The sequence below is a fragment of the Eumetopias jubatus genome, unplaced genomic scaffold, assembly GCF_037043125.1.
Source record: "Eumetopias jubatus isolate StellerSeaLion01/CBP00866 unplaced genomic scaffold, mEumJub1_p1.0 scaffold_9, whole genome shotgun sequence".
Taxonomy (NCBI): domain Eukaryota; kingdom Metazoa; phylum Chordata; class Mammalia; order Carnivora; family Otariidae; genus Eumetopias; species Eumetopias jubatus.
Genome location: NW_028274815.1, coordinates 96,929,484 through 96,941,900, shown reverse-complemented (window position 1 = coordinate 96,941,900; position 12,417 = coordinate 96,929,484). Strand labels below are relative to the sequence as shown.

General features: G+C 41.9%; 2 protein-coding genes across 3 annotated transcripts in view; both read left to right on the top strand.

Annotated features, from left to right (window-relative positions):
- SEC23B (SEC23 homolog B, COPII component) overlaps positions 1 to 5,507 on the top strand; it is a 39,443-nt gene extending 33,936 nt beyond the window's left edge. The window contains exons 19-20 of one of the 2 annotated variants that reach the window (XM_028112942.2): positions 244 to 309; positions 5,031 to 5,507. In XM_028112942.2, the coding sequence (XP_027968743.1) occupies positions 244 to 309; positions 5,031 to 5,120 (156 nt within the window). In that variant the 3' untranslated portion in view covers positions 5,121 to 5,507. Of the gene's footprint in view, positions 1 to 243; positions 310 to 1,189; positions 1,748 to 5,030 lie in introns of those variants that run through there. The other variant, XM_028112943.2, reaches the window with a different exon arrangement.
- Positions 5,508 to 10,382: 4,875 nt separating this feature from the next.
- Positions 10,383 to 11,911, top strand: SMIM26 (small integral membrane protein 26). Its single transcript, XM_028112944.2, has 2 exons — positions 10,383 to 10,561; positions 11,575 to 11,911. Exons 1-2 carry the CDS (start codon positions 10,444 to 10,446, stop codon positions 11,739 to 11,741), a joined length of 285 nt encoding a protein of 94 aa, XP_027968745.1. The 5' UTR covers positions 10,383 to 10,443; the 3' UTR covers positions 11,742 to 11,911.
- The last annotated feature ends 506 nt before the right edge of the window (positions 11,912 to 12,417 follow it).

Below are 12,417 nucleotides of genomic sequence, written 5' to 3'. Positions count from 1 at the left end.
TGAGATCAAGTCCTGCAGCTGGCTCCTTGCTCAGTGGGGAGCTGCTGCTCCCTCTGCCTGCCACTCCCCCTGCTTGTGCATTCTCACTCTCACTCTCTCTCTCCCTCTCACACAGAAATAGATAAAAAAAATCTTTAAAAAAAAAAAAGCTAATTTAACAAAAGGAAATGTGGTAAAAACTTTTTTCCTATTACACCAATATTAATGTCACTTACAATCTTTAAATCTCTTGTGTTTTTAAAGGCTCGATTCCTTTTGTCCAAAGTGAACCCATCTCAGACACACAATAACCTGTATGCCTGGGGACAGGTAAGAAATTGTCAAGGGGACGCCTGGGTGGCTCAGTCATTAAGCGTCTGCCTTCGGCTCAGATCATGATCCCAGGGTCCTGGGATCGAGTTCCACATTGGGCTCCTTGCTCAGTGAGGAGCCTGCTTCTCCCTGTCCCTCTGCTGCTCCTCCTGCTTGTGCTCTCTCTCTCTCTCTGACAAATAAACAAAAATCTTAAAAAAAAAAAAAAAAAAAAGAAAGAAATTGTCAGGTATCTGGGGAGGAGGCCAGGCTCCTTTTTGAAAAACTAGTTACCAAATGGATCTGTTTTGGCCTTAGAGACAGACTAACTCAGGTATTTTGCTGGGGGGGAGAAAAACCTTTCAGTACATAGCTGAGACGGGAGGGGGCACCTCGTGTGGATCCCCTTCTGCAGTACACAGCCTAATATGACAGATTCGGGCCAGAGGGCAGAACTGTAGTGTGACCTGCGTTTGGCTCTCTTCATAGACATGGCAACATCTCCCCAGATCCCCCTTTGCCCCCCAACCCCACTCTTCTCTCTCCCAAGGATGTGGGGCAAAAACACCTGCTCACCACTGGCTCTATCTCCTCCTCACTTTTCAGCCTCTGTCTCCTTTAGCTACTTATTCCCAACATTTATATCTCTCTCAAGTCTTTCCATTCCCTCTTTTCTTATAGCATTTTTGAAAATTAAACTTTGTTTTGAGGCAGTTGTAAATTTACAAGCAGTTGTCAGAAGTAATATGGAGAGATTCTCTGTGCTCTTCACCTCGTGTCCCCCAGTGGGAATATCTTGCACAACCATAATGCAGTATCACAGTCAGGCTATTGACATAGGTAAGGTCCAGATACACGTTTCCATCACCACAGGGATCTCTCATTTGCCCTTGTATAGGTCACTCTCACTTCCCTCCAGCCTCCACCTCTTAACACCTGGCGACTGCTGCCGTGTTCTTCACTTCTATGATTTTGTCAAGAATATTATGTATGTGAAATCGCGTGGTATGTAACCTTTGGGGACTGGCTTTTTTCCCTCAGCATGATTGTCTAGAGATTCATCCAGGTTGTTGCATGCATCAATAATTTGTTTCTTTTTACTTGCCAGGTAATATTCTGTGGTATTGATACATTGTAGTTGTTATCGATGTACTGTAGTTGTTTAACCGTTCACCTGTTGAAGGACATCTGGGTTGTTCACAGTTCCTTACTGTTAAGAATAAAGCTGCTATGAATAGTCATGTATAGGTTTCTCACGAACAGAAGTCTTCCTTTCTCCGAGATAAATGCCCAGGAGTACATTTGTTCAGTGGTATGGTAGTCACATGGTTAGTTTAAGAAACTACCATATTGTTTTCCAGAGTGGACTGCCTCCTTCTGCATCCCCACTAGCAATGTATGAGTGATCCATTTTCTCTGCATCCTGCCAACATTTGGTATTGTCATTATTTTGATTTTTAGTTATTCCAATAGATGTGTAGTGGTATAACATTGTTTTAAATTACACTTTCTTAATGACTAATGATGCTGAGCATCTTTTCATGTACTTCTTTTCCATCTATATATTTTCTTCAATGAAATCTTTATTCATTTTATAATTGGATTATGATCATGATCTCTGGGTCCTGGGATCAAGCCCCACGTCGGGCTCCCAGCTCAGCAGGGAGTCTGCTTCTCCCTCTGCCTCTCCCCCTGCTCATCCTCTCTCTCTATCTGTCTCTATCTGTTTCAAATGAATAAATAAAATCCTTAAAATAACCTTACTCCCCTTTATATTCCTTTATCTTGCCCCATTTATAATTGTGTTAAGTATTTCTTCTACATGATTAGTCGGTGTTACAGTTTTTCTTCAACCATCAAAAATAATTTATAAATCTCAAGAGAAGATGCAAGTCCTATTATATTTATCCATATTTTTGTTTACTGTGTTCTGTATGCCTTCTTGATACTCCCGAGTTTCTTTCTTTATCATTTCCTTTTTGTTTAGAGATCTTCCTTTAGCCATTCTTTTAGGTCTCCTGATGATAGATTCTTAGTTTTCTTTCATTTGAGAATCCTGATGTCCCCTTCATTCAGGCAGGATATTTTCTCTAGATACAGGATTCTGGTGGCAGTCCTTTTCTTTAGGCATCTGAAAAATATTTTGCCACTTCTCTTGGCTTCTCTGGTTTCTGATGAGAAATTCGTTGTCATTATTGTTTTTCCCCTATAGGTAAGATGTCATTTTTCTCTGGCTGCTTTCAAGATTGTTTCTTTATTAATACTAGTTTTTCAGAAGTCTAAATACCCTGCGTTTGGTGTGGATTTCTTTGGATATATCCTATTGAGAATTTGCTTGGCTTCTTGATTCTGTGTATTTATCTCTCTTGCCAAAATTGGGTAGTTATCAGCCATTATTCTTTGAATAGTTTTTCAGCCCATCTTCCTTTTCCTTTCTCTCTAGGACTCCAGTGACATGCATGTCAAGCCTTTTGTGGTTCCACAGGTCCCTGGTCCCCTGTTCATTTTTTTCCCACCTGTTTTCTATTTTTCAGTTGGGTAATTTTATTATTTTATCTTCCAGTTCACTGATTATTGTCTCTGTTCCTTTTTCTTTTTTTTTATAATTTTTTTATTGTTATGTTAATCACCATACATTACATCATTAGTTTTTGATGTAGTGTTCCATGTTTCATTGTTTGTGCATAACACCCAGTGCTCCACGCAGAATGTGCCCTCTTTAATACCCATCACCAGGCTAACCCATTCCCCCACCCCCTCCCCTCTAGAACCCTCTCTTCCTTTTCTTTAATGAACTCACACACCGAGCTTTTTATTTGTTTCTGTATTTTTCAGTTTTAAAACTTCACTTTGGTTTTTCTTTATGTCTACTTCTTTCCTGAGACATTCTTTCAGGCTTTCTGTTTTCTCATTTGTTTCAGGTATGTTCGTAATTGCTCATTGGAGCTGCTTTGAAGTCTTTGTGAGATAATTCTAACACTGTTGTCAATTTGGTGTTAATACCTGCTGACTGTATTTCATTCACTTTGAGATCTTGGCTGTTGGTATGACAAGTGATTTTTGATTGAAATGTGAACATTTACATGTTTGTTATGAGACCCTGGATCTATTGAAATCGGCTGTTTTAGCTGGCTTTTAATCATACTGCTTTGGGAGAGAATTGGGGAAGACATTGTTTCATTACTGCCAGATAGCAAACCAGGTTTTCCATTGGCCTCTTGACATGACATCTGGGTGGGGGACAATTCACTGTTACTGTTGGGTGGGGATGGGTGTTTCCAGCTCCCCACCTAGTCTCCACTAATCCCACCATGGAGATGGCCTTGTTAGTGTTGGATGGTAGTGAAAGTGCTGACTCTCCACTAGGCCACCTCTGATACCTAATGCAGGGGGCACGGAGGACATCTTACTACTGCCAGGTCTGGGTCGAAGTGCAGGCTCCCCAAATTGTCTCTACTGGTACCATGGCAATTAGGGAGACATCCCCTTGGCCGTTGGGGAGGAAGTTCCCAGTGCCATACTTAGCCTTCTCAGAGAGCATCCTGGTAGGGGTGTTGGGGGTCCCTTGTTACTGTCTTGTGAGGGTGGCAGTCTACGGTGCTCACTCAGCCTTTGCTGGTGTGGGTGGGGCCACATTTTTTTCTATCACCTTTGGCTGGAGTTATTATCTAACATTTGTTGTCTTGCTAGGCTATGCTGGTCCTTTAGCTAGAGAAAGTTGGCTTTCTCTCTGTTTTTGTCTGTGTCCAGTGATTGTTTCCAACCTTTTCAGCTCCAGGCCTGGGATATATGAGGCAAAAAGGAAACCCAAGGCACTCATCACTGTGTTGTTCCTTGGGACTCAGGGCCCTGGTTTGTCTGCTCTCTTCTCTCCACCTTTCATAGTCTTATGTTTCTTTTATATAAAATGCCCAGGGTTTCTAGTTGTGCTTAGTGGAAGGAATAGAGAAAAGCACAGGTACTCCTTCTTCCCGGAAGGCATCTTATAAAATTTTAATTATGCTTATATTTTCCTAATAGTAGTGCAGTATCATTTTGGAAAATTTGAATATGTTAAAGAAAAGATTAAGAAAGAAAATTAACATTACTTATAATGCCACTATCTAGAGTTAAGTACTTCCAGCTTCTTTGTAGGTAATATAAAATGTGTATATTATGTATATTTTTACTTATTTTTTACAAATTTGGGATCTTACTAGAAATCAAGGTTTCTATTCAGTTCTTTTCCCTTCACGTTACATAAATCATGAACATTTTCTGATAGTACAGATATTCTTTTCAGTGGAGATCCTGATCCACTCATTAGTAAATATGCCACCCTACAAGCTTCTCTTGTAAGCAGGGCATGAAGAACATTGGGTTAGGTGCTGGCAGAGTGATGGAGAAGGTGAGACACAGGGTGTGTGGCCTCCAGCAGCTCATGCTTGATGGGCAGCCAGACTCTGGGCGAGTCATCAGCACTATGGAGAGGATTAAAGCAGAAGGGCATATGCCCGAACTGTCTGTAGTGGCAGGGATGGCCTGACCTCAGTGGGTCGGAGAAGGGTTTTGTGGGGAAATTATGCTTCAGTTGATAGGATAGTTAGCTAAGCAGAGGATGGCAGTGGCGAGAGTCCTCCTACCTAGCAGAGGGGGTAACACTGTGAGTGTTCCAGGGTGGTGGAAGGGTCCTTAATAATTCATGAATTCTAACCAGCTTTTCAGATACCTGCCAATAAATCTTCACCATTAAATTTCAGGAAACAGGAGCACCCATCCTAACTGATGATGTTAGCCTGCAGGTATTCATGGATCATTTGAAGAAGCTGGCTGTCTCCAGTGCTTGTTAAGCTGGAAGATGTGAGCAGAACATTGAAGAACACATCGGATTGTGTTCACAATTGCTGATAACGGCTTAAAAACATTCCTTTCACTTTACTTGTGGGTTTTAATAAATAATCAAAGGAAGCATTGTATGTAACTCTTTAGATTATAATTTATTTGTATTCCTTATTTGTGCCCCTTTTCCTGCATCATGAAGTTCTAAGGTCATAAACGTTTTGGTACTTGTAGATGTTTATATGCTTTTTATATCCTAACTTTACAGTTATATAAAATCAGAGGTAATGTATTTTGGCAACTTATTTAGGTGAAAATCATAATGATCAGAAAGGAAATAAATCTGGATAAAGAAAGCACCGGCTAAAATAGTCCTAATACAAATTTGATTTCCTGAAGTCTCTGTGTGTGTATGTGTGTGTTTTTAGTGACTCCCCTGAGAGATATTTCCTGAACTTAATCCTCCTTTTCTGTCTTAATGTTAACCGAGGGAAAGCTTGAAATAGGTGAAACTTTATCATCAAGGCAGAACTGTCTGGAGTGCATGGTCCCTAACTCACATGTAAACAGCACAGCCCAGGTAGCCATAAAGAGTGGCTGATGGGCATCAGTGGCCGTAACAGAGTGACAATACATTTATCTCGGGCATCAAGTAAAATGAACAGGTACTGTTTTTTAATCAAAGTAATATATGCATGGTTTTAAGAAACAAAACAAAACAGTGTATCCTAAAGAGCTTTATAATAACAGTTCACTCCCTGAGCCTAGAACTACTTTTTAGAGGTGACTGGTTTTAACCTTTCCTTTCAAGTTATTTGTTGATGTATCAGTGTTAGCCAATGTGTCTCTCAATTCCCATTTTCCAAAATGAGGACCTTTCTATACCTTTATTTTTATATTATCAAGGTTGGTAAAATTTACATTCTGACCTATAAGCACAGTTACGTCTTCTGTCTCAAAGTTCATTCTGAAAGTTGAAAACTAATAAAGATCATTTACACAATGGTGATAATGTAAACATTGTCCGTGTTCGAGTCAGGTAGTATTACATTTTTCTCCAAGGGTTTGCTGTCTCAGTCCCTACACCACTTGAAGGAAAACGTTCCCAGTGACAAAATCAGTCACGTTCTTACATTCTAGCACTCCACAGGTTGGTTTCTTCTTTTTTGCATCATAACTTCATGTATTTGTTGTTGTTTTCCCTAGAGATTCTAATTTTTTTTGGCGGGGGGAGAAGATTTTGTTTTCTCTTTATTCAGAAATTTGAATTTCTTATTCTACTGAATGAAGTCCATTGTTTATTTTTTTTATAAAGATTTTATTTACCCATTTGAGAGAGAGAGAAAGGGCATGAGAGCATGGAGGGTCAGAGGGAGAAGCAGACTATCTGCTGAGCAGGGAGCCTGATGTGGACTCAATCCCAGGACTCCAAGATCATGACCCGAGCTGAAGGCAGTCGCCCAACCAGCTGAGCCACCCAGGCGCCCTGAAGTCCATTCTTGATCTCCCCTTTCATCACAGGCTGATTTGCTATGACAAGTCATCCAGGAATTTCTTTTGTTTTGAGGCCTGGGTTCTACAATTCCTTTTATCCCATAAGTCATCTGCTATCTTAAATTACATGGGAGATAACTCACTGAATCTATTCTGTCTTCATACTTGACAGCTTTGCTGGGTATAAAATTCTAGGCCCCAAACAACTTTCTCTTGGAACTTTGGAGCTATTTTTTTATTCATTCGACAATTTGCTATGTACGGAGTATCTTACAGACACTGGGAATGTAGCCAATAAAATAAATTTCTGCCCTGGTGGAGCTTGTGTTCTAGTTAGGGAAGACAAACAGTAAAAAAAAAATTAGAAGTAAAGTATGTAATTTATGAGAAGGTACTGAGTCCTCTAGAAAAACAAAGCTGGAAACTCCTATTCATTGGATGTTGGGCCATCTGGATTGATTCTTCTTTATATTTTGAATTTGTATCACAGCCTTTTGCCTTTGGTGTACATTCTGGGGACCTTTCCTATCTTAAGGTGTTTAACACATTTTAAATGCCAAGGGCTTCTATTCTGTGTACATTTTCTGTAGGATATTTTTCTTATTTTTTGGATTTAAAAAAATATTTGAGAGAGAGCGCAGGGGGGAGGAGCAGAGGTAGAGGAAGAAGCAGACTCCCCACTGAGCAGGGAGCCCAACATGGGGCTCGATCCCAGGACCCTGAGATCATAATCTGAACCAAAGGCAGACGCTCAACAGACTGAGCCACCCAGGTGCCCCAGATTTTTTTTTTTTTTTAAGTAGGCTCCATGCCCAGCATGGAGCCCAACACGGGATTTGAATTCATGACCCTGAGATCAAGACCTGAACTGAGATCAAGAGATGCTTAACTGAGCCACCCAGGTGCCCGATAAAATTTTTAATTGAGATACATCATACAGAAGAGCACAGAAACCTATAGAGATTAAGGGTGAAACTGTTCCACCTTGGGCCTTTCCATTTCAAATTAACAGAAGGTAGGATGTGATAGACGCACCTTGCACTGGTGTTCTCTTCAGTGACAATGAGTTTAGGTGCTGAGGTGAGGTGGCACCACTGGGTGCCACCAGTGGTGGCATATAATATAGAAGACATTGCCATGCAGGTTCTACCTCGGTACTGGTGGCTGTTCCCAGAGAGAACATGGAGATGGGGAATAGTGTATGGAAAGCAGCCATCCTGAGGTGGAAAGCATGGAGCCCAGTGTGCCTAATGAAGACTCTGAAATCCATCTTGAAGGCAAGGAAAGCCTCTGACCTCTTAGGCAGGGGAAATGACCAGTTAGGGATTTTAAAAACAGGAGAGTGGCAGGATGGATGCGAGGAAGCTGGAATCCAGGTGAGGCCTGAACAGAGGCAGGTATTTAGACAGAGGTGGGGTGTTAGGCAAGAGTCTGAAATCAGGTTTCTGGCTTGGGTGATATGTCAGTCATTCTCTGAATTACAGAAAAAGAAGGAAGGAGTTCTTTGCTCTTTCTTTTCTAGCATTGATAAATTCAATCCTGGACCTTTTGAGTTTAGGGAGCTTGTGAGAGATAACAGAATGCCCAGCAGGTTGGGAGTAATTAATATGTATTTGCTTTCAGGAGCATTTGGAGCAGATTTCAGTCATTAACAAATAAATAATATGAGCAAAGTTGCTCAGGATAAGAGAAGCAATCTTGCAACTGAATACGGATGTTTTTGTTTTGTTTTTAACAACTTTATTGAGGTATAACTTACATACAATGAGCTGCTCCCATTTAAAGTATATAGTTCAGTGAGTTTTTTTTTTTTTAAAGATTTTATTTATGTGTGTGTGTGAGAGAGAGAGCACACACAAGTGGGGAGGAGGGGCAAAGGGAGAAGTAGACTCCCCACAGCGGGGAGCCTGATGCAGGACTCAATCCCAGGACCCTGGGATCATGACCTGAGCCCAAGGCAGACGCTTAACCGACTGAGCCATGCAGGGGCCCCCAGTTCAATGAGTTTTGACAGATGTGTACGCCTATGAAACCACCACCACCATACAGAACATTTCTATCTCCCCAATGGTTTCCTTAGGAGGCAAGTACTGGTCAGCTTTGTCCCACTCCAGATTGGTTTGTTCCTAGAATTTTGTCTAGTTTCATTTGTGTCTGGCTTCTTTCATTTAGCATAATCCATTTGAGATTCACCATGTAGCTGCATATATCAGTAATTCTTTTTTATTGCGGAGTGGTATGCCACATTTCGTTTATCGTTTCACCAGATGATGGCGATTTGGGTTGTTTCCCATTTTGGGCTCTTGTGACTAAAGCTCTGTGAACATCCATTTACATGTCTGTGTGGATATGTTTTCATCTCTTTTGGATAAATTACTAGGAATGGAATATCTGAGTAATATGGTAGGTGTATGTTCAACTTTTTAAGAAACTGTCAGTATTGCAAAGAGGTTATGTTCCCACTAGTAAGAGGTCTGATTGCTCCAAATCCTTATAACTCTTGGTATTCTTAATATAAATTTTAGTCATTCTAATAGGTGTGTAATGGTGTCTTGTGGTTTTAATTTGCTTTTCTGTGATGACTAATGATGTCCCTGTGCTTATTGTCCATTTGTATATCTTCTTTTGTTAAGAGCTTGTTCAAATTTGTTGCCTGATTTTTAGTAGGGTTGTCTTTTTATAATTGAGTTTTAAGTTGTCCTTTTATATTCTGGATACAAGTCCTTGGTCAAATATAGGTATTTGAATATTTAATTTTGTGGCTTGTTTCATTTTCTTAACTGTGGCTTTTGAAGAGCAAAAGTTTTAATTTTGAAAAAGTCCAGTTACCAGTATTTGTTTTATGGTTCATGCTGTCTGTATTCTAAAAAAAATCTTACCCATCCCAAGGTGGCCAATTTTCCCCTGTGTTTTCTTCTAGGTTTGTAGTTTTAGCTTTTACATTTAAGCCTATGATCCATTTAGAGTTCATTTTTTTGTGTATGGCAAAACAATTTCTAAAGGGTGGGAGAAGTGGAAAGAGTCCTGAAGGACACAGAGATACCGAAGAAAATTATGTATTTGAAGCCATGAAAGGAGCAGGTGTGGTCAATGGTGTCAAATGCTTTAGAAATCAAATTTGATTATGGCTGAAAAGTAGTTACTGGATATGGCAATTTACTGAATGTCCACGCTGTGCCAAGCACATCACTTTTGCTCTCAAGTTGTTTGGTCTGTTGGAGTGGGGGTAGATTATGCTTTGAATTTAGAAACGTATAGTTAAGGGACAAGTTGAAGGTGGGCAGTCAAAGGAGATGTTCTGCTTTTGAGATGTGGGTAGAGTTAGAGTGTAATCCCGGGGAGGCAGTAAAGAATAGGACCCACACCCCAGTGGAGAGATTACCTTTGACCAGGGTGAACCCAAGGCTTACCCGGACTGGGTTCCAGAAAGGAAAATGGGGAAGAGCTGCGGGGGGAGACAGGCATTCTCGCGTATCTGAGAGCTGCAGGAGTGGACGTAATCTTTACAAATACCATCTGAATCCTGTGTAAGGCAGGTGTTACAATTTTCCATGCGAGAAGTTTGTTCAGAGAAATTATCATTTGGTGTCACGTAGTATGCGAGGCTGTCCCTCCGCGGCGCAGCGCGGAAGCCCCCTAAACCCCACACCTTAGGGTCCAATTCCCCGGCGCCACTTTCGGGACTGGGACTACACGCCCCAGGATGCCTCGGGGCCAGGGCAGGAAGCGGCCTCCCGGGATCGGCTCTCCATTGGAGGTGGCTGTTGTTGTGACGCGCCGGCCGGAAGGCCCGCCTCCGCCCTGGGCCTCCCGGGGTCGAATCCTTGCCGGAGCCGCACAATGCGAGCGGTCCAGGCCACGTCTTGGTACCGGCGGATGTCCGTGGTCTACGCGGTGGGCGCTTGGACCACGCTGGGCTCCATGTTTTATTTAGGCCGGAAAAAACGCAAGCCACCAGGTACGACCCTCCCGCAGCCTTCGGTGGGGCGTCCTGACGGGGTCATAGAAGCGGCTTCGCTGTGCCGCAAATACCGGGTTTATTCTGCAAAACCATTGTTGAGAGCAATTCGCTGTAATGGAATCTGCCTGGAACTACCTTTTCAATCTTCCCACCTACTTCTTGTGTATTTGGAGAATCTGTGTAAGATTCCAGAGGGAATGTCAGAGACCCCGGACGGTGATTTATTTAAAGAGGTGATGCCTCGGTTACCTGAGCCTCCGTCGCACTTGGCGAGCAGTTTCAGCACTTCCGCCAGCCGAGCGGTATTAAAATCTTCCCAATTCCTGGGCGGAAAAGGAAATCCCTGAGCCTTCAGAAATGTGCTGGAAGTCCGTAGACCCCTGTCCGATTCTAGTTGCCGGAGGCTGAAGGGGTGGAGTTGATGGGGCGGGACTTGCTAGAGGCGGAAAATAACCGAAAACTGCGGTTGCACAGATCTAAATATACTAAAAGCCATTCGGTGGTACATTTCAAACGAGTTGATTGTATGATCTGTTAAGTGTTTTATCTCAGGAAAGCTGTTCTGTAAAAACCGTGCTGAAGATTACATTTGGTGATAAAGCTTATCAGCGGCCCGAAAGTACACGGGTCTGTAATGGTCATGTCATATTTATTTTTATTTTTCGCAGAAAGAAAATAGTGTCAGGAATCTGACGGGGGTAGGGGTGATTCCTACCTTAATTTATTTTATTTCCAAGACTTGACTAATAATTTTAAGGACTGCTATCTTAAAATAAAAGTTAAGGGGCGCCTGAGTGGCTCAGTCGTTAAGCGTCTGCCTTCAGCTCAGGTCGTGATCTCAGGGTCCTGGGATCGAGTCACGTGGGGGGCTCCCTGCTCAGCGGGAAGCCCGCTTCTCCCTCTCCCACTCCCCCTGTTGTGTTCCCTCTCTCGCTGTGTCTCTGTCAAATAAATAAAATCTTAAAAAAAATTAAAAGTTAATAATTCGGGTGTTCCATTTTTTTCTAAAGGTGATGAAGTAGAGCAAAAGGATGTCTCAAGAAATGAAATGCTTGAGCCCCCGAAAGGATTTTACTTGGAAACAATTGTCACATATAAAGAAGATTTGGTTCCAGTCACTGACAAGATCCTCAACTTTTTGAAATCATGGACTGGTGGCCCTGGACGGGAACCATGATTAGCTGCTGAATGCCGAAAACTGGGACTTTGGTTCAGCATATATATACATTTCATGGATGCCTTGATTTCCAATTTATGTTTATGAAAAGTGTATCCATTTAATTTAATTTTGCTGTAAAATATAATCACTCGTAGTATGCAATAAATATTTCCTTGAGGAAAAGTCAACTTGCGTATTTCAGAGGTGTCCCTCAATACTTACATGAGTGAAAGGTTGAAGTGAAATTTCACATTGAGCTTCCGTAAGATCAAAGTCACACGTAACGTTTCGTGTGACTTTGTATTTCTCTCGTGTTGCCGGCAGACAGGGCTTTAGCAGTCCCTTGAAGGTTTCATTCAGCTGATCTCCCATGTTCAGCCTGGAATTTATAGCAGCCGTTTGGGTACTGTTGCGTACTTGGTATGTTATAAATTAGATTTTATAACTCCTGAATTAAATAGACTTGACCTTTTTAATAGGACCTGTACCGGTACCCATCATTCCTTCAGCAGGCGTGGATTAAACCCCAGCTGTGCTACCAGTATTCTAGACATGGGGGATACAAAGGACAACGTGGGTCGTGCCCTAGAGTGCTGCACTGGTCTTCACTGTCTCTTACGGTTGCAAGTAACAAACCCGCACAAGTGAGCTTAAATCAGAAAGGGGTGTTTATCAAAAATGTGTATGGACAGCT